Here is a 23,170-nt window from a genome sequence, read left to right as displayed (position 1 = left end):
GTCATAGCCAAGCCTTAGTATTTGCATACAGGTAGATAATTTTTCTGTTCTGTATAGAATAGTATAGGGAAATCATAGGCTCTTTTCCCTATAATTAACTGATCTCAGTTTTAGTCACCGGTTGTGGGAGACAGGTGGTGTCTCAGTGGCAGGACAGGATTCAAACTGTCCTGAGACACAAGCTTTAACCTGAGGGGAAGAAGCTTTCATAGTGTAAATAATTATATATCTATGTTCAGTACTTTTTGTAGCTGTATCAATACCCTAGTAAGGCAATGAACCTAAAGAAAACTTATCTATGAGATTACTGTCAAAATCCCTTGTATTTTGTTTTTCTTATTGCACTGTATAACTCTTGTTCAATTATACTATGGCTAGAAATGGAATAGTCATTTGCCCCTTGTAGGATTTGGGGGTGGTTTGGTTTCGAGCATTTGCAGCAATGCTCTCTTCAAAGGCACTTATATCAAAATAAGTTATGTCAACTGAGGCCTGATCCAAACCCTACTGAAGTCAATGGAAGTACCACCAATTTATTTCAGCATTGCTTGGATCTGTCCCCTGATATAAATCAGCGTAACTCCACTGTGGAATTATATGGATTTATACTAGATGAGTATCTGGCAATTTTTGCCTATTCTCATATGAGAATGCAGACAGTGAGAAGTCCCACTAGTTCAATGGGACATCAGTAAAGGATACAAAATTTAGCTTCTTCTATGTGGCAATGTTGAGAAAGTATGTGTGCCATAAGAAATTTACACATTCATGTGAAGTGGTGTATGCATGCATCTTCCTCTCCCTGAAATGTTGGTAGCCATCATGGGTTTGCTATACTCAATTTCAGGTGCAGCAGTTCAAAAATCTAAACTTGGAATGACCTGTCATTAGTAAACCTTTCTTGCTGTTGCAATTTGTCTTTTAGAGGTGAAGAAATTTGGGAAGTCCACGGTGGAGCTAGTACATGTTTTATGAGCTCAGATTTCTCACTATAGGTAATCTGACTCTCTACAGCGATACAACTTGGTGCTGTGAATCTGTCATCTGTTACAAGGGTCAATGTCTGATTTTACTTTAGTAAAAATAGAGTGAGGTTTTTTTTAAAGTTGTCTGAATAAAAGCTTTCCTGAAATAAATCATACTAATTATGTTTAGTTAGTAATTATTACAGTTCTGGGCATGACCAGCACCTCCGGGGTCAGAAATACTATGAATAGAATGAACATTAAGAGCCTTGAGCATAAAAGCAGATAGCAGCTGCATGAAATCTTGCACCATCACCTTTCTGAGGAATGTTATCCTATACAATTTATGCTAGTCAACAAGAAGGAACATGACAGGATTAATCTTACATCCAAAACCTAGTAAGTAAGAAAGTGGAAGTATTTTTGTTCAATACCTACTGTACCTCAAGTCAAGAAAAATTATGGAATTCTACGGGGGGGGTAAAGGGGGAAAGAAATGGCTTAGAAAATTATACTGAATGGAAAACTTCAAGAGCATGGCATACTAAATATGCTGATAAGGATGACAGTCTTAAAAGAACACTGTTAAGTTAAAAGAAATATTTAGAAGGAAGATGGTCTTGTGTTTCAGACTCGTGAGTAGAGTTGACTGGGAATTGTTAGTTGAGTTGATGCAAATCTGCCCTCACCTTTCCCCAGCGAAAAATTTAATCTTTTCCTCAAAAAAAAACCCCAAACTGTTGAGAGCATCTTCAGTTTTCAGCTGAAAATGTTTCAGTTTTCCAATGAGAAGTAGAATATTTTTGAGAAAAACAATTCAATTCAATTCCTTGTACATTTTCATTTGGTCAAAAATCTAATATTCCATCAAAAAAAGCTTCAATAGAAATTTTCAGTCACCTGTGACCAAATACATCCCTGTATTGACACTCTACACACTACTGTAATAATCATTGTACAAAATTTGCCTTATGAGGTATCATTTGAAAACTAATACTCACTGGTCAATAATATCATGGGGAAATGCATGTAGCAACATTGTAGAAGTTATGAACTCCTTCCATATGATGTTAAAGGCACATATTTAAATTCACATAGCCCCAGTTAAGTAAAATTGGTCAAGCAAGACTGTCTTAAACAAAGAGATGTGTGTTTACCTCAATTTGCATAGAATCTGCAAACAGCCCTCAGACAGCAAGAGGGGAAAAGAAAAAGAACAAAGAAGATCTGCATTTCAGCATACACAGGTGCAAAGAAACAGCATAAAACAGTAAAACATCTCTTCCCAACCAGACTCCAAGTGTCCTTCCTCTCTGTTAGAAATAACTTTATCTAGGGGTCATGCTCAGGAAAATGCTTTTCAAAGGGTGACTGAATTATAAAAGGGAGGAGAAAAGACACCACAAGTTCTCTCTCCCTGTCCATCTCTCTTTTCACCTAAGACGACAAAAGAAATAGCCGTCGGACTTTGGGAGTAGATCCTGATCTGAAACTTGGTCAGCAATGCTACTGAACACCTGTGGTAAGAATTTTACCTTGATCAAAGTCTAGTTTGTTAAGTTTAGTATTAGGAAGTATTATCTTTATTTTTCTTGCAACCATTTCCGACTTTAATGCCTTAATACTCGTACTCACTTAAAACGTCTCTCTTTGTAAATAAACTTGTTTTATTCTTTAATCACAACAAAACCAGTTTGTGTTAAACTAGGCTATGTGGTAATGCCATTTAAAAGGAGCAAGTTATCGTGTATTGTTCCTTTAAAGCAGTGGTTCTCAAACTGTGGCCCGCAGGTCACTTGCAGCCCAATTTGCATACAGTTGTGGCCCACGTGACATCCTCAGGGCAATACAGGTAATATATATATTGTGTGGATATGACCCACATAGCACATTGAGAGCTGGATATGTGGCCCACAATTGTAAATAGGTTGAGAACCACTGTTTTAAAGAGACAATGGGTCTTTATTATCTCAAGTGCTCAGGACAAGGCTAGAAAGTGCAGTACAAAACACACGTTTTTGGGTGGGGGAGGTTAATTTGAGACTCAACCGTGACAGTTATCAAAAGCAGGCAAAATTCAGTGCAATTTAAATGTTATGATAAACATTCAAAGTACACACTAAAAATATGTGCTGTTAACTTAAAATAATAAGTCTGTTTCTATTTTCATGGAACATGACAGTAGACCTAGTGTGATTAGGTGTCCCTAAAAACCAGGAATGGCCTCACTTTTAGGACCTGTCTTGATGACTCCGTCTGTTTTGGGTGCCTTCTCCCAGTCTCTGTAAACCCAGCAAATTGATAAGCAAAGAAGTCATTGATCAGCTAGGCCAGTGAAATTAATGACAGTCTGGTGGTGCACATCATAGATAACATTTCATAGCAGGCCTGTTGTGTTGCTACCCTGACCTATTCACTAGGCCAACAAGCAGAACCCAAAAGCCAAAGTCCATCTCAGCTCCCAAAACTCTCTGGTACCTCCCCCGACACTCTATCAAAATTGCCCCCCATGCGGTGCCTACCCCTCATACCTTTCACACATATTGCAAACCTCTTGCTTTTTCATCTTGAAAATCTGGTCCTACTTCCATACAGTTATGAACTTTAATAAACATTAATCACTGCTTAAAATTAATACAACCTCTTTTGTAATTCTCACAGTGGGACCAAAAGTCAAGGATTTATCCAAGCCATGGGACATAATTAGTCCCAAAAAGCATTAAGAAAAAGTAGGCCTTTTTCTTAAGTGGAAAAAAGAACCTTCACAAATGACAACTAAATAAAGAGATTGAAAACATACCTGCAAACATAAGTTCTGACACGTCGGGTTTGACATGGAGGCAAGTAAAAAGTGGCAGAGCACACTGCGCCTCACTGACTTTCTCTTTCATCTTGCTCAAAGTGGTGTTCATCCTCTGCAGAAAAAGAGGAGAGGGGTTACTTCAAAACTATTGGTACAGGACCACTCTTGAGAAAGACTTCTCATTTCTCTGAAATCATCAAAAGAGAAAAAGGACCCCCCTGAAAAATCAGAACGCATCACCATAAAAGAAACTAATTTTTATGAATTTTACAATCTGTACAATAAATATTAATATATAGGAATCAAGGTAGTAAATGCCTAAAGCAGGGCGATTCTAGCACCCATGTTCACTAAACTATTTACCATATCTGAGAGCAGGGGAAGACTTTTGAGACCTCATTAGGAATGTTTTGAGAATTTGGCAGAAATATGTAGGATGCAATGAGTGTCTCCCATACACTCTGTTTCCTGTGATTTTCGGGGTAGCGGTATTGGTGGACAGTGGAGATTCTTCTCTTCTGCTTGTGTACATGGGGAGTTAATCAGAAATAACTATTCTGGGATAACTCCTTGTGTCGATGTTCTTATTCCAGAATGAGACTGATTTATTCTGAATTATCTTAATCTGGATTAAGAAAATTCAGAATATGGCACTCTTATTCCATATTAAGAGCATCAAAACATGGAGTTAATCAGGAATAGTTAAAATGCTTTAAATTCATACCTGGCCTTATTCCGGATTAATTTTCATGTTTAGAAAAGCCCTAAGAATAATCATTAGCATCAAGGAGAATACATCAAGAGGATAGGGAGGTCATCAAAACCTTAATGCTTTCTCTTAGGCTGAACCACCATTTACTATAATATGATAGATATAAGAAATTTGATCTACTGCTTAGGTCAGAATACTGGGAGCCAAGAATCCTGGGTTCTATTTCCAGCTCTTTCAATTACTTGTTGCTTCAGCTTGGGTATTCAGCTAGAGTTCTCTGGGCTATTGTTTGTTCCTCTATATAACAGGCATAATAATTCTAGCCAACCTCACCCCTTTCTTCGAGGGAATATAGTAAATATACACATCTCAAGAGCTGTTTGTCATCCTCTCTGTCAATATTTTACTGTTATTAACCTTCAAAAAAGTCAATATCTTCAATCAATAAGTCAATGAAGATCATTTATATATACATGCACACAATACAGTATCAAACACATCTACAATATTCTATTACTATATTTCAGTATGTAAGTCCTTTTTGCTTTCTGTACACGATTAAAGGCAAAGTCTGCTTACATGATTCATTGGCCTTCAACAAGTCTATTACATGAGTTGGTCAAGCAGGATTTGCCTTTAATACAGCACAACAGTACTATCCTATGGCACCTCTTTCACTTTTAGAAAGTTGGTGATAGGTGACTCATACAATAAATAAATAAACAAACAGGATCTGGGCTACTACCTCATAACGGATGTGTTAAACAAATGTTGACTCTTTTCTTATTTGCAAAATGTCCATGGACAGATTACAATTTTCTTGAATGATTTAGTTATTTGAATTTATTTGACGAATATTCCTGCTACAAAACTTATTTGATAAAATGTTAGTGAGGACACAAAAAGGTCAATTCAAATGAATATTTGCAGATTTTATTTTCCAGTATTCTCACAGCTCCAATAACCATATAAACAAACTTACATTTTGGATAAGTGTTTCCCCTATCAACATTCCAAAGATGTCAGTGAATGTTACAGGCTGCCCAGAACGTTTCTTATTCCATAATGCTTCAATGTAACGTTTCACTTTCTGAGGAGTGAGTAGCAGAAGTGGGTTGTGACTGACACAGTTCATCAATTCTTGATTAATCTCTTTTGGTCCTTTCTCTGGGAAATCAGGGTGAGAATACAAAGTTGACATGTACCTGTAATGAAAATACAATAATCAATGGCTCTGTCAGAAAATACACAAGACACCTTGGTCCTGATTCTTCAGTTTACAGGAAAAAGGCCCAAATGTGCTAAATTTACACATATAGAATATCCAAGCTTTATATTTCAATAATTTTAACAAATTTCTTATGTGATGATTTATTTTAGGCAAAACCCTGGGCTTTTATGTGGGGACTTCAGGATTTGACCATCAAACTCCCTTTAAAACAGGAAGGTACCATGAGTAAAATTTTCAAGAGTGCCTAAATCCCATTTTCAAAAGTGCCACTTTTGAAAATGGCACCTAGGTGCTTTTGAAAATGTTATATAATTTATTTTTGTACCATTGATATATTTAGGCATGTTCCTGATTTTGAGGATATGCATATTACCACACCAAAAAAGAGCCCCAAAACAATAAGCTGAAGTTAAGTTGCTGATAGTTCTTCATTCTTAAGTGGGGAAAATGCATGAGAATGTTTTATTTTAAAAAGCCACACACACAAATACAACACATAAGCTAAATTTTTGGAAGACAGAAAGGTGTAAGTTGAAGTTAAACATATTACACACATGCACACACACAGACTATAGTATGAAAAGCTTTACTCATGGCATATTCTTCTTTTTAAAGGGTTTGCACATGCATACACGCACATACACACACACGCAGTTATACTTATTTAACTTTTTCAGACTCCAAATACATTCTTTTATGTCTAATTGTATGAAACACTGTTGAGTCTGCTCTTGAAATGTACATGTGACTATATATGAAAGCTCCAAATAATTGTTTAAATTGTACAATTAAGTATAATAGTGTTAATAAAACTGTACATACAAACTGCATTATGGTCTTGACAATTATGTTTCAGCAGCAGATCCTTATCCAGACACTATGGGTCCAAAACTGAAGTCAAACCACTCCTTATTTCGGCAAAACCCCTCTTGAAGTAAATGAGGTATTGATTAAATAAGGACTGCAGAGAATAGGGCTCCCAAATGCACTGCATTACAATTAAATAAAACTTGCTTATTTTTATAAGTGCTTGAGCATTAAAAAATTAGAGGAGAAATTATTGCAACAAGCTAGCATTGCAAAGAAAAAAATATTCTGGCAATTCAGTTTTACTCAGAGAATGGCCAAACAAATTTCTCATTGCCATATTATCAACTCTGCCTTCCTTTCATCAAATGTACTGACTGGTATTTATGTGAACCACTGTCATCTATTACCTAGAGCCATTTGGGCCAGATATACAAAGGTATTTAGGCACCTAAAGATACAGACAGGTGCTTAATGAGATTTTCAAAAAAGAATCTAAGCAGGTTAGGCACCTAACCCAAATTGGTAATTATGTCACTCTCTAGTGGCCAAAAGGGATATACTACTATTGTATAGGAAATGGGGATTCTTTATTATTCTTTATTATATAGATAATATACTATTCTATTACTTTATTATATATATAATATATTATTCTTTATTAGTAGAAGCCTGCATTTTGGGAGTTTCCCCCCATGTGTTCTGTATATAGTTTAATGGACAACTGAATTGTCCATATATATATTACAAATCTTCTCAAAAGCTATCACTGTTACTCAATTTTATTTTTACCCTACTATAATTTGAACAGGTTTGTCTACGTTAAATCTTTGTATGGAGAATAGCTCTTTGCTTAATTTAGGGAGGAAAGATTTACACTGTAATGAGTGCAGTAGTGTATATGAAAATAGAACCAAGATAGCCCTGAACAGTGTATGTTGGCTGAAGTCTACCCTGTACTTATAAATAAAGCAAATAAGGAAATGAACGTTTTTGTTCTTTACATTTTACAAACCAATTAAAATTTAAAAACTACTAAAGTCAAGTATACTAACTGGAAACAACTCTCAGTCCAAGTGAACGGTATTTTACACATTTAGACCATGACTTAGCAATGCACTTACATACATACCTAATCTTAACCACCTAAATAATCCCACTACCATCAATGAGTACTCACATACATAAGGAAAAGCAAGTCCATAAGGCTCCAATCTAGCAAAGCATTACTTAGTTAATAAAACATGAATCCAGGAAATGCTTTAAAACCATAAAACAGAGAGCTGAAAAGTAATTAAATGCAAATATGCTGATGATTAAAACCAAATTGATTTGCCTTGTGTTTACACAATTTAGCAGTCATCTCATACATCAGCACTGAGGTGGAGAAATTTAAGTAGTTGGTTGTGAATATTTCATGTGACGGTTTTTAAAATGGACAAATGGCCAGATATTCCTCTATCTTTTATAAAGTAATTAAAAGATTAAAGAGTTTATAGCAGCATCCTTCTGTTTGTAACTCATCTTCCTAAGAGGCAAAGGGCAAACATCTAAACTGATATAACAACTTTTATATACATCACAGTAAATGAAGGCTTTGATGATTTGGAGATTATGTAAAGATACTCAGAATCCTCATGCAGTAATATGTGCTCTCTCTATAAATCTTTCTCCAGTCCTCTTTTTTTATTGGTGTCATTTTAATCTTTCACATTTTATTAATGCCATTTGAAAGTGAATAGAGGTGTGGATTATTACAGTTCGCAAGATAGTTTTACAGTTAAGGGATAGCATCGAAGTCACATTTTATGTAGTGTTTTAGAGTTTAAAGTAGATCTAGTGGGTAAGAAACCTCTGGGTTCTGTCACTGCATTGCTGGGGGATCTTAGATAAGTCATTTCTTCTCATTGTGCTTCAGTATAATGAAACCTATGTCACAGCTGCAATGCAAGGTTTAATTCGTCTTTGAGAGTCTATGGCAGTGCAAGGTATTAACACGTGTATCAAATCACAGATAAAATAAGAACACCAGCAAACTACAGTATGTGTGAAAAGAGGAAAACATGATGCAGAAGATCAGTGTATGGCTTAAGGAAGATGACTGACACAATTAATGAGGTAGACACGCTCTTCCAAGGTCAGGCACACATCTCAAGGAACAGGCAGAAACCTGTTCTTTCTCTCTAGGGAAGGAACAGGGAATACCCCACCCTTCAGAGGGAAGGCACAACCCAGTTCCTGAGGGATTAATGATATGGAAAAGAAAAATACAAGCAGTACTGGCTAAGTGTCAAAAATAGAATTTCTTTATATTACACAAGACAATTCTGAATAGATGTTATCACCCAGACAGTGCAGATTTATTTGATTAAACACAAGCTATTTTTAAAGTTATTTTTCTGACCTGATTGGGTCAAAGAATTTTTCTATTTTGATTCAAATTCTATTATCTTTACATTGCATCAGCACACAAAGTTGAACTCTCATCAGCATTGTGTGTACTTAAAATGCAGCTCAATGAGATCCAGACGATAGGCAAAATCGGCTCACGTTCAGACTAGTAAGTGGCTGACTCAGTAACTTCAAGACTCAGCTGAGGCAGGACAGACTTCTGTGATTCCTCTCAACCCAGTTTATAGGGTTGGCCTAAAGGGGATATATAGTATTGGCACCAGATGGAGTCTTCCCAACAGTCCTCACCGACACTTCAAGACAAGAGACCTACCAGACTGATGCTGGCTTCTTTACTAATCTCAAACTGAGCAAAAGCCGGTAATAACAGAGGCACCCTTCAATTTCATAGGACATAAGCAAAGCACCACCAGCACACAGAGTTTCTGCCACATCTTGGGATTAGCTTGAGCAAATCAGTCCTATTGGCACAACATGCCCACTTTTCTGTAAGCCATATTCCATGCTCCCCTGCTTTTAATAGTGGTAAAGAACATCCTATAAGACCATCCACTGTTAATTCCTCCAGAGAAAACTGGAGTACATCTCCAAAAGCCAACAGTTGGAGACATGGGCTTCTTTCTGGCACTGTTTGTTCCCATCTTCTGATGTCCATATGACAGATGTCTATTTAGAACTTAGCACATTCACTGGTTGCTATAAATACATTAGTATATCTTCATCCTGTCGTGAAATTTTAATGGCCTTGATCCAGTTCAATAAGAGCTTTCATTTCCACAGCAAATCTGACACTTGCACATCCAGATCTCTTAACAAAAAGTCTGATTTTTGTTTTTTTAAGCAAGGAAAAATTATTAACCTTTTTTATGTGTTTGTTCTTAGAAGTCCAGAAGGCTACAGTTATGCCAAACTTGTTATAACCTCTCCTAGCTACAAGGTCGCCCACCAGCATGAAAAGTGAGGACATTGGTTCGATAGCGACATGGTTATGAGAGATGGGAACTGTGTTAATTCAGATCCTCACAAACTCCTGCTGACTGAGCTCCTATGCAACCCAACTGGAGTTGAAGTTAGCTACATCCTGGCAGGTACTCCAAAACACTAGCAGCTGAAGATCAGGTCCATTGCCCCGGCACTGGATGGAGAATTCCTTCCCCGGGTGACTGTACCCTACATCATAAAATCATTCTCCCAGTTACCAGTGGAAAGTTTCCACTGCACCAAAACAAAGTCGGGGAAGGGGCACGAAAGCTTACCATGTAGATCCAGATAGCCCAGCAATATATGTTGCACAGTCTAAAATTCCTGATTCGTAGAGTGCTTTCATAACTCCAGAAAAACCCACCATGGCACGAAATCCACCACCTGAACCCAATATCGCTATCACTGGTACCTGGGCAAATGAAAAAGACAGCATACAATAAGGTTGGTTTATAGGCTGCATTTTAAAGAGCTAAATACATTTTGCATCCACCCATCAGTAGTCAAAGACATCAGACTTGTGTAATTAATATAGAGTCACCATTCAACAGTCACCACAGCTGAGACTCAAACCTGAATCCTTATGATCTGTGGGCTGCAGTTCTAACAGGAGGGCCAAAAAGATTCCTCTTAACATTAGAAACTGTTCTTTTTTAAAATGCATATTGTGGAAAAGTGACAAATAGTCCAGTAAATATCTGTGAAACAAGACCTTAAAAACAGAGGATAAGAAAGATGTCAAGGCACTATTCATGATAATGAATATCCTGCCCAAACTTACCCTCCCTACACATGATATGCAGTGCACTGTGTGTAATTTGATTGCTACGATAACCCCAAAGAGAGCTGTATTTCAGTGTTGCTGCATTATTACTAGGGCTGTCAAATGATTAAAATAATTATCGTGATTAATTGCAGTTTTAATCACTCTGTTAAACAATAATAGAATATCATTTATTTAAAATATTTTTGGATGTTTTCTACATTTTCAAATATATTGTATTCTGTGTTGTAACTGAAATGAAAGTGAACAGTGCTCATTTTACATTAGTATTTTTATTACAAATATTTGCACTGTAAAAAAGATAAAAGAAATAGTATTTTTCAATTCACCTCATACAAGTACTGAAAGTACAACTTACAAATGAAGAATGATGTAATCAAAATAATAGAAAGTGACCACTGTACACTTTGTATTCTGTGCTGCAATTGAAATCAATATATTTTAAAATGTAGAAATAATCCAAAAATATTTATAATACATTTAAATTGGTATTCTATTATTCTGTAACAGTGAGAGTAAAACTGCGATTAATCACAATTAATATTTGTAAATGAGTTGATTTATTTATATATTGTATTACTGTAGCACCAATGAGCTCTAATCATGGACCAGGAACCCATTGTGCTAGGCTCTGTACAAACATAGAACAAAAAGAAAGGCCTGCTTTTGGATCCCCAAGGATAAAAGGCACTGTAGAAATGGAATAAATGATGACTGTAAAGGAATCCTCCTGGATCCACAGACCACCAACACCAGATTCTGATCTCAGTCCCACTGGGGCAAATCTGGAGTATTTCCACTGACTTCAGTGGAGTTACCCTAGCTCCACAGTGGTAAAAGTGAGATAAGAAACTGGTTGAATAGATCAAATCAATGAGAACGTTATGGGTCTGTGTCAGTGAAGCTGCTCTTTCTATGTACCGTGCTGCTTAGAACTGCCATAAAAAAAAAATATTACAATTTATTTGAAGAAGTTTTTACTAGTAAGCCAGCTTTCTAAACAGTTATGTATAAATTCCTCTCCATTGCCCCGCTCCTCCCAACACCCATCCACCAACAGCCCAGGATACAAAAAAAAAAAGAAAGAAAAGAAAAGACATTAAGCCTAATGATCTAAAAATAATAAACCCATAGAAATGTTTTTAAAAAGGAAATATATCTAAGTAATGTCTCAGTGAAGTATCCAAAGGCAGTGAAATTTCAGCTCTACAGACTTTATCAGACAAAGCTGGCTCTCTCTTTGAAAGGTGTATTAGTCATCTCACTTACTGACAGCTACTGGAGCGGATGCTCATTCACTTTACATAGGTCTTGGGCCATCATTACTCTTTAGTGGGTCTTTAACTTGGCCCTTATTGCACATCCTTATTTATAATTTAATGATCTAAATCACCTTTAAAAGGGTCATACCATTGACCTTATTTTGTCCTTTATTATCAAAAATTTCAATCCTTTACTATCGAGTTTTACTTCAGATCACATCTTAATAGATATGAGATATTTCAATCACATAGGAAGGGGAGATGAGTGGAAATCCTAACACAGCCATAATTAATGTTCCACTACCATGAAAGCAAAATGCTTTTGGGTCATCAAGAAAATCACTGATCAATGTATACCTCTCACTGCTGACTCTTCTTATACCCGTGACAGAAAAGTGCTGTACTTTATCTGCAGTATGATTTCAACATGCTATCCAACATGCCAATCATAAATTACTGAAGCAATGTTAAATCAATAAGAGCAAGCTTTTAAATCCACAAAAGCAAATATAAAATCAACAAGAGCAAGCTTTTCTCTTCAAGGATTTCTATTAATTTCAATGGCACTACTTGCAGAGTAAGGTACTGTTCACTTGAGTAAAGGTGGAACAATCTGGCTCTACTGTATTTTGTAACAGTGTGTGATACTCTTGATGAAAGCAAAAAATGGTTTTCATTTGGATTTTCTTCATTTCAGTGTTTGTTTCCTGTACCTGCACACTGAGATATTTAAATATTTACAGTGATTAGGAGGATTTTAAGGATGCAGGGAAAACACAGGGCTATTTTATAGTTTACATGGGAATTTTAACACACACTGCAAGTTTTAAGTAAACACTGAAATAAATGAGCAATGAACCCCACTTTTGCTTCTTAGATCGAAAGCACACAGCCACATGGAAGTGGTTGCACCCAATAACTGCAAAACATTGGATGTCATCTTTGGCCTTCCGCTCTACACAAAAGATTAGATTTTAATTCGGTAAAATAAGATTAACTGAATAGTGCTTGTAGAGCACTTTTCAAATGTAAAGCACCTTGTGAGTTCTAGGTATTAAAAATTCCAACCACGCGTTTTTATTGACATCATCATCCTTTGTATCCTATGCAAGGGATAGGTTTCTGTCAAAGAACAGCAAAACTAAGGTGAAGAATTAGGGCACGCCAGTTTTACTAAGGCAACACCCACTGATGGAGCGGTTGCTTTGAACAGTAGAGCTATATTAGTAATACTACTCAGCACTTACAGCGTGCTTTACACTTTGAAAGCTCTTTACAAACATTATCTAATGAATCTATAAAGGCAAATCTCAACATGATGAGCAGAGGATAGTTCCAGGTGCAAGCCCAGAAGAGGAAAAGTATTTAAGAATGCTCCCAAACCATCACTGATCAACAAGTCTATTAATCAGTATGATAGCATGAGCAGGAAGGAAAGGCTGAGTCTCCTTCAGGACATAGCAAACTCCAAAAGGCAGCTCTTTCAAGTGCTTAACATAGAAAAGAAGCTCACATACATTTTCTCTGTATTGAAATCCACAGCCATCATGGTAACCCCAGAATTCAGGACTCCTCCAGTATCACATCAAACAAAGTTTATGGGGAAGTGACCCATTGATGCAAACAGAAAATTCCCACTAACTTTAATAACTGGTACCCCCAAGGTATCAAAGTGAGTATAGAATTCAGAGCAATGCCTGACTGTAGTATGTTCTCCTTTGTGGAGAATTAGATTTGAAGGGTTTTTTCTTAGCTACAACTACTCTCCCTCCTATTTTGACTGGTTACGTGGTGTAATTAAAGACAATGTCAGTGGCAGAGAAGAATAATCATTGCCATAGAAGAGTGGACTCCTGCTGCTGCATAAATGTCTGTTGACTGTATGATCACCTCCTCATTTCCAGCAACACTAATCTACAAAGAGAGCTACTGCGTGGCCCTACGTAGAAAGAAAGTGGCTAAGAAAGATATCGTGTCCCCACCACACCCTTTTTAATCATTGCCTACTTTGAAAAATAACTGGGGTCGTGCAGAAGAAATAGGTGTTGCTAGGAGAAGAGCACCTAGGCTCCATGCATTTATAATTAAATTGGTTTCAGTTCACTCAACCAATGTAACATATGCATCAAATGTAACCTTGTATATTAGTGCTAGAGACATAGTAGAGGACAAGTTTATTGACAGTATTCACCCCCAACCAGAAAAGGCTGAGAGGGAGAAAGGAAGATAAGGCCTTCCTGCTACTCAAGGGAAAGTGAAGTGCAATTCTAAATATGTAACTTCCTCACTTGCAAGGCTTTGCTACAACTGCTTTTGTGTAATGCAATTTTCTGTTTTTGAAGACTTCAGCGACTTCCGCAGACTTCAGCGAGAAACTGCAGAGTTGGAACTCATATGCAAACTTGACACAATCGAACTGGGTCTGAACAGGGACTTGGAATGGTTATCCCATTACAAGAAGTAATTGTCACTGTTCACACATTCTCACCTTCTAATCAACAGTTGTGAACAGGCCTCATCTACCCTAACTGAATGATTTTGTTAGCACTTGCCCTCCCCATTGTTATGTTTCTTACTCTTGGATGTGTATATATACCTCCTATCTGTGGTTTCCATTTTATGCATCTGACGAAGTGGGTTGCAGCCCACGAAAGCTTATGCCCACAGAAATTTGTTAGTTTTTAAGTGCTACAGGACTCTCGTTGTTTTTGCTTTATACAGAATAATACGGCTACCCCTCTGGAATAAATACTGAGTTAGCTTCCATGAGAGGATGTCAAAGTCCTTCACAAACATTAATTAACTCTCACAGCACCCCTATGAGGCAGATGTGGTATTGTTTACAGATGGAGAAACCTAGGTATACGGTGGGTAAGTGACTTGCACAAGATCATACAATAAATTAGTGGCTGAGCTGAGAATACAAGCTAGGTTTCCTGACTTTTAGCCCCATGCTCAAACCATAACTGCCCCTTCAACATTCCTGATGCAAATAATCTATAGCAATAAAAGTGACAACAGCAGATTGCTTGGAGAGGAGAAGTAGATTTACTCTAAACTGAGAGTCTTGCCTCAGAGCCACAGGCAGTTAAAAAGGTACCAACAATTTATGCTACAAACTGTTTTTCATTCAGATCATTTGGAATATGCAAATAGGGCAGGGTCACATTACATCACCCCCACATGAGGCTGATGAGCCTAGAGTTTTATAACTGCTGGCAAATTTCAGAAGACACACCCTAGTTAACAAACTTGTAGAATTTGCAGGCAGGGTGGGGAAGTCAAAACAGGTAGTAATAAAAAGTTTTGAAAAAGTTATCCAGACTTTGAAAAAGATTGCTTGTGTGCTATGATTTTATTCATGCATGTACATAGGGTACATAGAATTAATCCTCTGTACACTGGAGAATATTCAGCAACCTGGATAAGTCCCATGACTGAACATTCTTGCATTCTTTCTGAGGAAGATGTTGGCTTTTTTAAGGAGATGTCTGTTGGATCAGCCATTCTAATGCTATAAATGGGAAAGGATTTATAAAGAAATATATTTGTGTTCTTTGCAGATTTGGGTATTTTAACAGTAAAATAAATATATTAAAATAATACAAAATCGCTTTATAATTTTTTTTTCCAAAAACATGTTAATTTTATATACATAAAATAAGCAGCAACTGTTTTTGATGTTGCCCAAATTGCTCATGCAAGCATATTCTATCACTAAAGAGAGAGGGCCACTGTTGCACTTTATGAATATGTTCACAGCATGTTTAATCTTTATTGAAGCTGGGAAAGCAAATCCTCTGTGTTGTTATAAAACTTCCAGATTTAAAACAGTCTGTGCAAAAGGCTATCACATTCTGCTAATGCTAAAAGAAAAATATAGCTCACAAACGAAACCAATACAAACATGTACTGTAAGGAAAGCCTTCATTTCAATGTTATCAGACATTCAATGTGCAGAGACCAAATCTTCAGTATGTTTAATTGGTGGTAAAAAATAATTATCCTTAGATACGGAAGGCCAGATTACAAAGGTATTTAAGTCCCTAAAGGTGCAGATAGGTGCCTGGTGGGTTTTACACATATGCCTAAAAAGGTTAAGTGTCTACTTCCCACTGAAAGCCATTAGAGTTAGGCCCTAGCCCATTTAGACAGCTTTGTAAAGCTCACTTTGTGCAATCTGCATCTTTAGGCACCCAAATACCTTGTAAATCTGGCCTTAATGGTTTGGTTTTCAAAGTGCTGAGCACCCTCAGCACCAGCTGCAGTCAATGGGAGGTGCAGGTGCTTACCTCCTCTGAAAAATCAGACTGCAAAGACTCAGTCCTGTGAGTGCACTCAACACAGTGCAAGCACCTTGCAGGAGGCAACCAGCACTTTGCAGCATAAAGCCCCAAGTGTCAGAACTAGGTGTGGGCAGTCTAGTGCAGTGTTCTTCATCACAAGGCCCAGGAGCCAGTGGTGGCTCTCATCGACCCTAAGTGCGGCTCCCTGACTAATTGTTTATATTCCAATTTATTTTATTTTTAACATTAGAATATGTACCGAGCCTATCAAAGTCCGCCTTCTTTACATGTCACATTGACCACATGGTACGATGTGCGCCAATAAGTGTATCTAATTATACCCATTGTATGATAACCATAATATTACCATAGCAACCAACACAGAACTCAGATCGTTCAACCGTTTGTGTCGCATATTATTTTTTGTCCCCAGTGAGTTACTGGAAAGAATGGATAGATTCCTAATTCCGTTGAAGAGAAAATCAGAAAATGAAACAGGAGAAATAGCAGATAAGAACGTAACTGTGGATATTAATCAAACAAACAAACAAAAGTTTTAGTTACACAAGTTGCTCTGTAACATTACATCATTAAGGACTGGCAAGCAATGTGTTAATTTAGTAGTTGATGTGGCTCGCATATAGAAAGTTTTTTGCCAAAGTGGACCCCGCTTGAAAAATAGTGAAGATCACTAGTCTAGTGGTGAAAGCCAGAATCTAGCCTATTGGTTAGAGCTAGGGACAGGAGCCAGGGGTCAAGACAAGGGTCAGAAGCCACTAACCAGAGCCAGGGCTCAGAGTTGGCATAAGCAGCTGGCAAGGGAGCAGAACAGCAGACTGGAGAAGGAACAAGGCAGGGGCACGGCTGGGAGCAAGGCAGGCACAAGAGCAATCACAGCTGAGGATATAAGCACTGAGTAGCCAGCAACCTACTGCTGAGTTTAAATGCAGACCTGTTGGCTTCTTTCAACCAACTGGTTGGGTCAGCCAATCACGCAATTCTGCCACTGCCCAGCAGGGCTCATTAACCGGCCTGAAGGCTGAACTGGCTAACCTCAGGCTCAGTTGCAGGAACTCAATCCCATGATTCCTGACACTAAGGATACAATAATACCAATAGAGAAGGAACAGAGGGATCTCTGATCTAGCAGAAGTAGTGTCTTACTACAATAATAATATGTGCCATGGAGAATAAAATGGAAGCTTTCAATTAAGAAGAAAAAAAAAGGAGAGCCATTGATAAGTTCTAAATGGAGAGCTAAAACAGATCTCTAAGTGTCTGAGACATGCATACAGGCCATCCTGCTTCAGAACAAAAACTATAGGAACATTTTTCCATTTTTCTATAAGGTGTATTTTGTTAAGGATTCAGAAAGAAAAGAACCAAAAACTATATTACAGGATGTTTAATGAAAGTGCCAATAAAAAGCCAAGGTTTTCATCCTGAAATGTGCAGTGTGCTCCATCCAGGCAGATAACTGTGCCAAGGTACAGCCCTATTGACTTCCATGGGGCTCCATGCGTATGTAACTCATTGCAGGCTAAGCCTAAATCCTAACTTACAACTTTGAAAGATGACAGAACCAGCCTGATCCCACATCATGAATGTGCTGGGACTAAAAGATGCTTATTTGTACTTATATTAAACTTCATATTGTTCCCTTCATCCTATTCTTTATTTTTATGTTTTTCAAAAAGACAGGAATAGGGTTGCAAAGGTAATATTGATCTGGCTGCTTAGGTTGTAATTATTTAATTTCAAACCTACATCACGGGAAGTGGCCAAGTTCTTGCTGCTTTCTGCTCCTAGGAGATTTTTCATTTTGTGCATGATATTCTCCCTCCGCTGCTGTCGAAATGTCTTCTCCTGATCACACAGAGCCATGCTGAACCGGAGGTCAGTTGAAGAGCTGTTTTGCAAAACAGACAGGCTGTAACCCCAAAGCTGATAACTCAATATTTCATCTACGGTCCCAAAGACTTTAATGCAAACAGGAGTAGGTGCAATAGCATTATAAGCAATAAAATACAATGTAATAATAAATTGCATAATCATAGTAATAATGTATCACATTCCCTGAAATCATTCTAAGGGGGAAGAATGGTCACAGTGTCTCTTTAGCAAATATGAAGTCTCCTAGTATTCAACTCGTTTTATCTGGCAAGACTGCAGCTCACAGACTAGTAAATTCATGGAACAGGAGATGTAATATATACAGCTGCTAGTAACATATTCTGTGGTCTTTTAAAAACAAGTGAATTCAGCACTTATAAAAACGGTGCTAGATTCACAGCCCAGGAACTTGAATTCTCTGTTTATCAACAGATCAAACATAGTATGAACAAATGCAGTGAAAACTTCTTTGTACAACTCCACCAGCACACATTAATGTTAACTTAGAGGTGCTGTGTCAAGAGATGAGATGATAATTCAATCTCTGTGGACACTTGGTCCTTGGGCTCTCTCCTAAGATTGTCATTTAGTGCCAAATGTAGTAGCAAAGTCAGCATGAATTGCACCGATGTAGTTTAGGGCCGAAGTGGATCCTCTCATTTAGGCTTCTCTCAGCAGGGCCTAACTATCCAGCAGGGCCTAATTTTTGTTTTGGGATTTTCTTAGCAATTCCACAAGCTGGGCTTCCACTTTTCACCACACATAGTGAAGGCAGAGTAAGGAGTTTTATCTGCCAGTTCACTGGAGATGGTTAAGACTCACTGACTTTGTACACCACTCTGAGGGTAGTTTTTATTGCATGACTCTTTTATCAATACGCATTATTAGACAGGCCCCAGTCCACGCAGGCATGGAAGTATGCACTTAACTTTGACTCTGTGAGTAGCGCCACTGAATTCAATAAGACCTCTCACATGCTGAAAATTAAACATGTACTTATTTTGTTGCATCAGAGCCATAGTGCATATGTTGGGACATACAACATAGTATGTATATTGTAAAAAAAACTGAAAGTAAGCCATTATGAAGGATGAGCTAAACAACCCTTTGGGGTATTTTGACAACATAGTTACTAGACAGCACATCTAAGGTTCCTTTATGACAAATACCTGTGAATATGCTATGTCTTACGCAAAGTGGTAATATACATCAAAAGACATTGACTCAGGCCATTATGCGGTCAGATAAGCATAATGAGTAAAGAAGAAAAAAAGATTGCCTAGAAGCAAGGCACCACAAAAATGCACGTAATAGTATAATTCAGAGAGCAGTGTCTGTAGTACTGTAAAGCACAATTGAAAAAGAAATCCAGATTTCTGAGTTCACCAGTTAAATTAAACAGCATATTTCATCTGTGTTTGTTGAAAACTACAGACATGAAAAATATAGCTATCAGACCGGTTAACCACAATGCCCTTGCCTTGGGTTTAGAATTACAGTGGACTAAATATTGCTGTCATTTATATCTCTGCAGTCTCTCTGCAATCAGTGGGGTTGCCAGAGTGTAACTGGGAGCAGAATTTGGCCTCTTGTATCATTTTGTTAAGACATTCTAATGTATTCTATAATTGCAACACAACTCAGCTATGAGGTTTGTGTTAACACCGTACATTTGAATTAATTACACCCTGTTGTGTCTAAATGTATAAACCATAGGAATTTTAGGGGTGACCTAGTGGACCACACACAGATGCACATCTGTTGGCATTAAAAAAAATAAGATGAAATAAACCCTAGGGGATGTTTTCCACAGCCCCATAGCCCTTACTAAAGGGTTGTATTTAATATAGTGATGGTGCCTGTACTCTCTACCATAGTTACAGATGAAAATTATTCTATTTTTAGGTTCTCTGTTTTCAGTTGCTCATAACTTTGGATTGAAAATTTTGGTGCCTGACCTATTCCTCAAGGTGGGTTGTTTTTCTGAAGAGAAGAGAAACCACACATGATAAAAGTTAGTTACAGCATATAATGCACTGGTGGATGGTGTTCAGATACTACTACATTGATGATGATGGTATAAGAATTTAAATAGATTAGGTTTGAATAGAATTTCCTCCTCTCCCAAATATATTTATTTGACTAAATCACTTCAGACATTCTTGAGATATGAGAAGCGAATTTGGGGCCACCTTTCTGTTTTGGATTGGTACAGCACCTAGTACAATAGGACCATGGACCATAATTAGGGCTCATAGGTGCTATCGTAATACAAATATTTTTCCCCAACTTTTAAAAAAAATTATGACCATCTGTTTCTTTGGAAGGATCATTCAAAAATAGCTGTCCTATAATACAGAGCTTGTAAATAACCTTCATTGAAGAGTTATTTCTTACTTTGTTACGTGTGGAGTGGATTTAAAATAAAGTTTTTAGATGAAAATTTGAAAATGCACACTAGAGCATTTCATTATTTGCTGATCCTGCAAAGACTTATGCATGTGCTTAACTTTGCACATAAGGTAAAATCCTGGCCCCAGTGAAGTCAATGACAGCCTTGCCATTCACTTCAGCGGGGCTGTAGTTTTACTCATAGGGCATGGTTCCACTAAAGTCCACTTCAGTGACTTCAGTGGTAATATTCACCACGTACAAAGTTAAGCATAAGCATAAATATTCACAAGAATGAGGCCTTAAAGATTGATCTGATGAGCATGCATCTGCAACTAGCTAGCTAAAAGTTGATATCAGAGTGGAAAATTGCTGTAGAAGAGTGGGAGATGACTGCAATAAGGATGCTGGGGCTGGGTGACTCCTAAGCTTCTAAAGTTCTGCAAAGGAGAGGACAATTGGAAAGGGAAGGACTTGGTACAGGCCCAGGAATAAGGATCTTACAAACTACAGCCTTGCTCCTGCGAACACTTAAACAAGTGCATAGCTTTACTCACATGAATGGTCCCATTTAAGTCACCATTTCTGGATTGTCCTGAGTTTTCAGTGCTTAATATTTCAATCTTAACACTAGTTATTTTTGCATTTCAATTTATATACTTGCCAAAAAAAATTACAATGAATGTAAACCACATAAATAGGCTGGCTCACACAGTCATTCTCGACAGATTTGTTTGGTTAAGTGAGATACTTACCAGACTTCAAGAAACAACTCCAAAGTCATTTCTGTGACCTAAACAAGAAACATTTCAAGCTGGTTATATCATTTATAGAGGAAAGAAAACATATGCACTCATCCTCCTCCTTATAAGTTATAAACTCACTTTGAAAAGAGGAACCAATTGATCAGATATGTAAATGGGTTTCCTTAGGAAGAATGACTTTTTGGAAGAATGAACAGAGTGCTTTCAAAGGAGGTCACACAATACAGAGACTATAGTTCTCGGTTAACCCAGGGAGTATGTGGTGTTAAACCTTAACTTGAATTAGGCTATGTCTACACTGCTGGCGAAATTAGGCGGCAGTCAACGAGAGATACGCAAGCTACGCAGAGCAGCTTGCATATCTCCCATCAACTTCCTAACTTCTACTTACCATGGTGTCCCCACTACGCTGCACCAATGGGAAATGCCTTCCTGTCAATGCAGCATTACTCTTTTTGGTGGGGGTGGATTAGCAGCATCAACTTCCAGATTGATTGAGCGGGTCTCCACTGCCACTCAATTGATCCTAAAGAATCGATCCAGTGGCACCAACAGTGCCATCATCAATGTAGATATGGGCTGAATCAAGTCCCATTCATTTTGTCTTCTCCCATACATTGTTTTGTCAATAAGTGCCACCCTTGACCTGGATGTAATTTTAGTTCAGTCTCCACATAATTAAAATCCTTGGCCCCTACTGCCAATAACAATACTATCTATGATTTGCTTCACATGCAGTATCAATAGGTACTATACCCCTGATACGGATTTGAAACAATGACACACGTAAATGATTGTACTGTATGGTCTATCTGAGACACCACAACAAACAAACATGTTTACAGTATGATTTAAAAGATGAAATGTCCAAGCCTGCAGCCCTTGCACATGCAATTAAAATAAGTATTATTATACAAATGTTTAATTAACTTCTTTAAGCATGCATAAAGTTTAAAAGATCAGAGAAAAATTTATCACTGTTCACTGAGAAAGAATAAGTTGTTTTCTGCCTGTTTTGAATACTCAAAACATACTCAAAACGTACAGTGATGCACTGGCTTTAAGAATGTACACACTGAATATTAAATAAACTCCCAAAGTGAAATGCCAGAGTCAACAGAACTCCATTCTATATAACAAATACAAATATTAGACACTGCTGATGTATATTAGTTGTGCATGTTGAGTTCATCCTGACTGGAGACCCCTTACAGTTCTCTCGTAAGTTGAGTTGGGTAACATTTTTCTAATGAATAGCTTATTCAATGAAAAATGCAGCCTTGATTGACCCAAAACAATTTGTGAAGTTGACACAATGGCCAGAGGAGGAGGAGGTGATGCTGCCACCACCGCTGTCCTCCCTGCCCCCACCTATATTGTATCCTTTAGCTCAGTGGTTAAGGCACTCACTTAGAATGTAGAAGACCTTGCTTTGAATCGCCGTTATAGAACACACCTAAAATTGACTTTTTTGATGCATTAAAAATTTTGAAACATTTTAGATTTGGTTCGACCCAAACTGAATTTTTTTCCAGTTTTTTGGAACCACCATTGAACATGAAAAATCAGTGATTCACACAGTACTACTCATAATGTTTATCACAGTTTGATTTCTTTAACCAAGTCTTTCCCCTGCCCATTCCACTAATATTCATAGTTTAAAGTAGAGGAAAATTAGTTAACTAAATGACTCCATCTGTGGAGGGAAGGAGGAGTATTTGCAATTTCACAACAGCTTAAAACATTAACACAAAATGTATATAGCATATTTTTCTCTTTATTAATTTCAGACATACCAGCCCCTTTTCCTCTATCTCACCTCTTTCCTAACTAAATGATGATTCAAGTCTGATTTCTGTAATATGGTAGAACCAGTCAC

The 23,170-nt window shown here is 37.4% G+C and overlaps 1 protein-coding gene across 4 annotated transcripts in view; it reads right to left on the bottom strand.

Annotated features, from left to right (window-relative positions):
* PLA2G4A (phospholipase A2 group IVA) overlaps window positions 1-23,170 on the bottom strand; it is a 119,327-nt gene that overhangs the window by 28,510 nt on the left and 67,647 nt on the right. For all 4 annotated transcript variants that reach the window (XM_067535170.1, XM_067535171.1, XM_067535169.1 and 1 more), the window contains 5 exons: window positions 21,283-21,320; window positions 18,011-18,152; window positions 10,187-10,323; window positions 5,463-5,685; window positions 3,766-3,880 (listed from right to left, as the gene is read on the bottom strand). In XM_067535170.1, the coding sequence (XP_067391271.1) occupies window positions 3,766-3,880; window positions 5,463-5,685; window positions 10,187-10,323; window positions 18,011-18,152; window positions 21,283-21,320 (655 nt within the window). The remainder of the gene's footprint in view (window positions 1-3,765; window positions 3,881-5,462; window positions 5,686-10,186; window positions 10,324-18,010; window positions 18,153-21,282; window positions 21,321-23,170) is intronic.

This window comes from Emydura macquarii, unplaced genomic scaffold (assembly GCF_026122565.2).
Source record: "Emydura macquarii macquarii isolate MOO-44397 ecotype Brisbane River unplaced genomic scaffold, CSIRO-AGI_Emac_v2 contig_3477, whole genome shotgun sequence".
Taxonomy (NCBI): Eukaryota; Metazoa; Chordata; order Testudines; family Chelidae; genus Emydura; species Emydura macquarii.
This window is presented reverse-complemented; position numbering and strand designations above follow the sequence as displayed.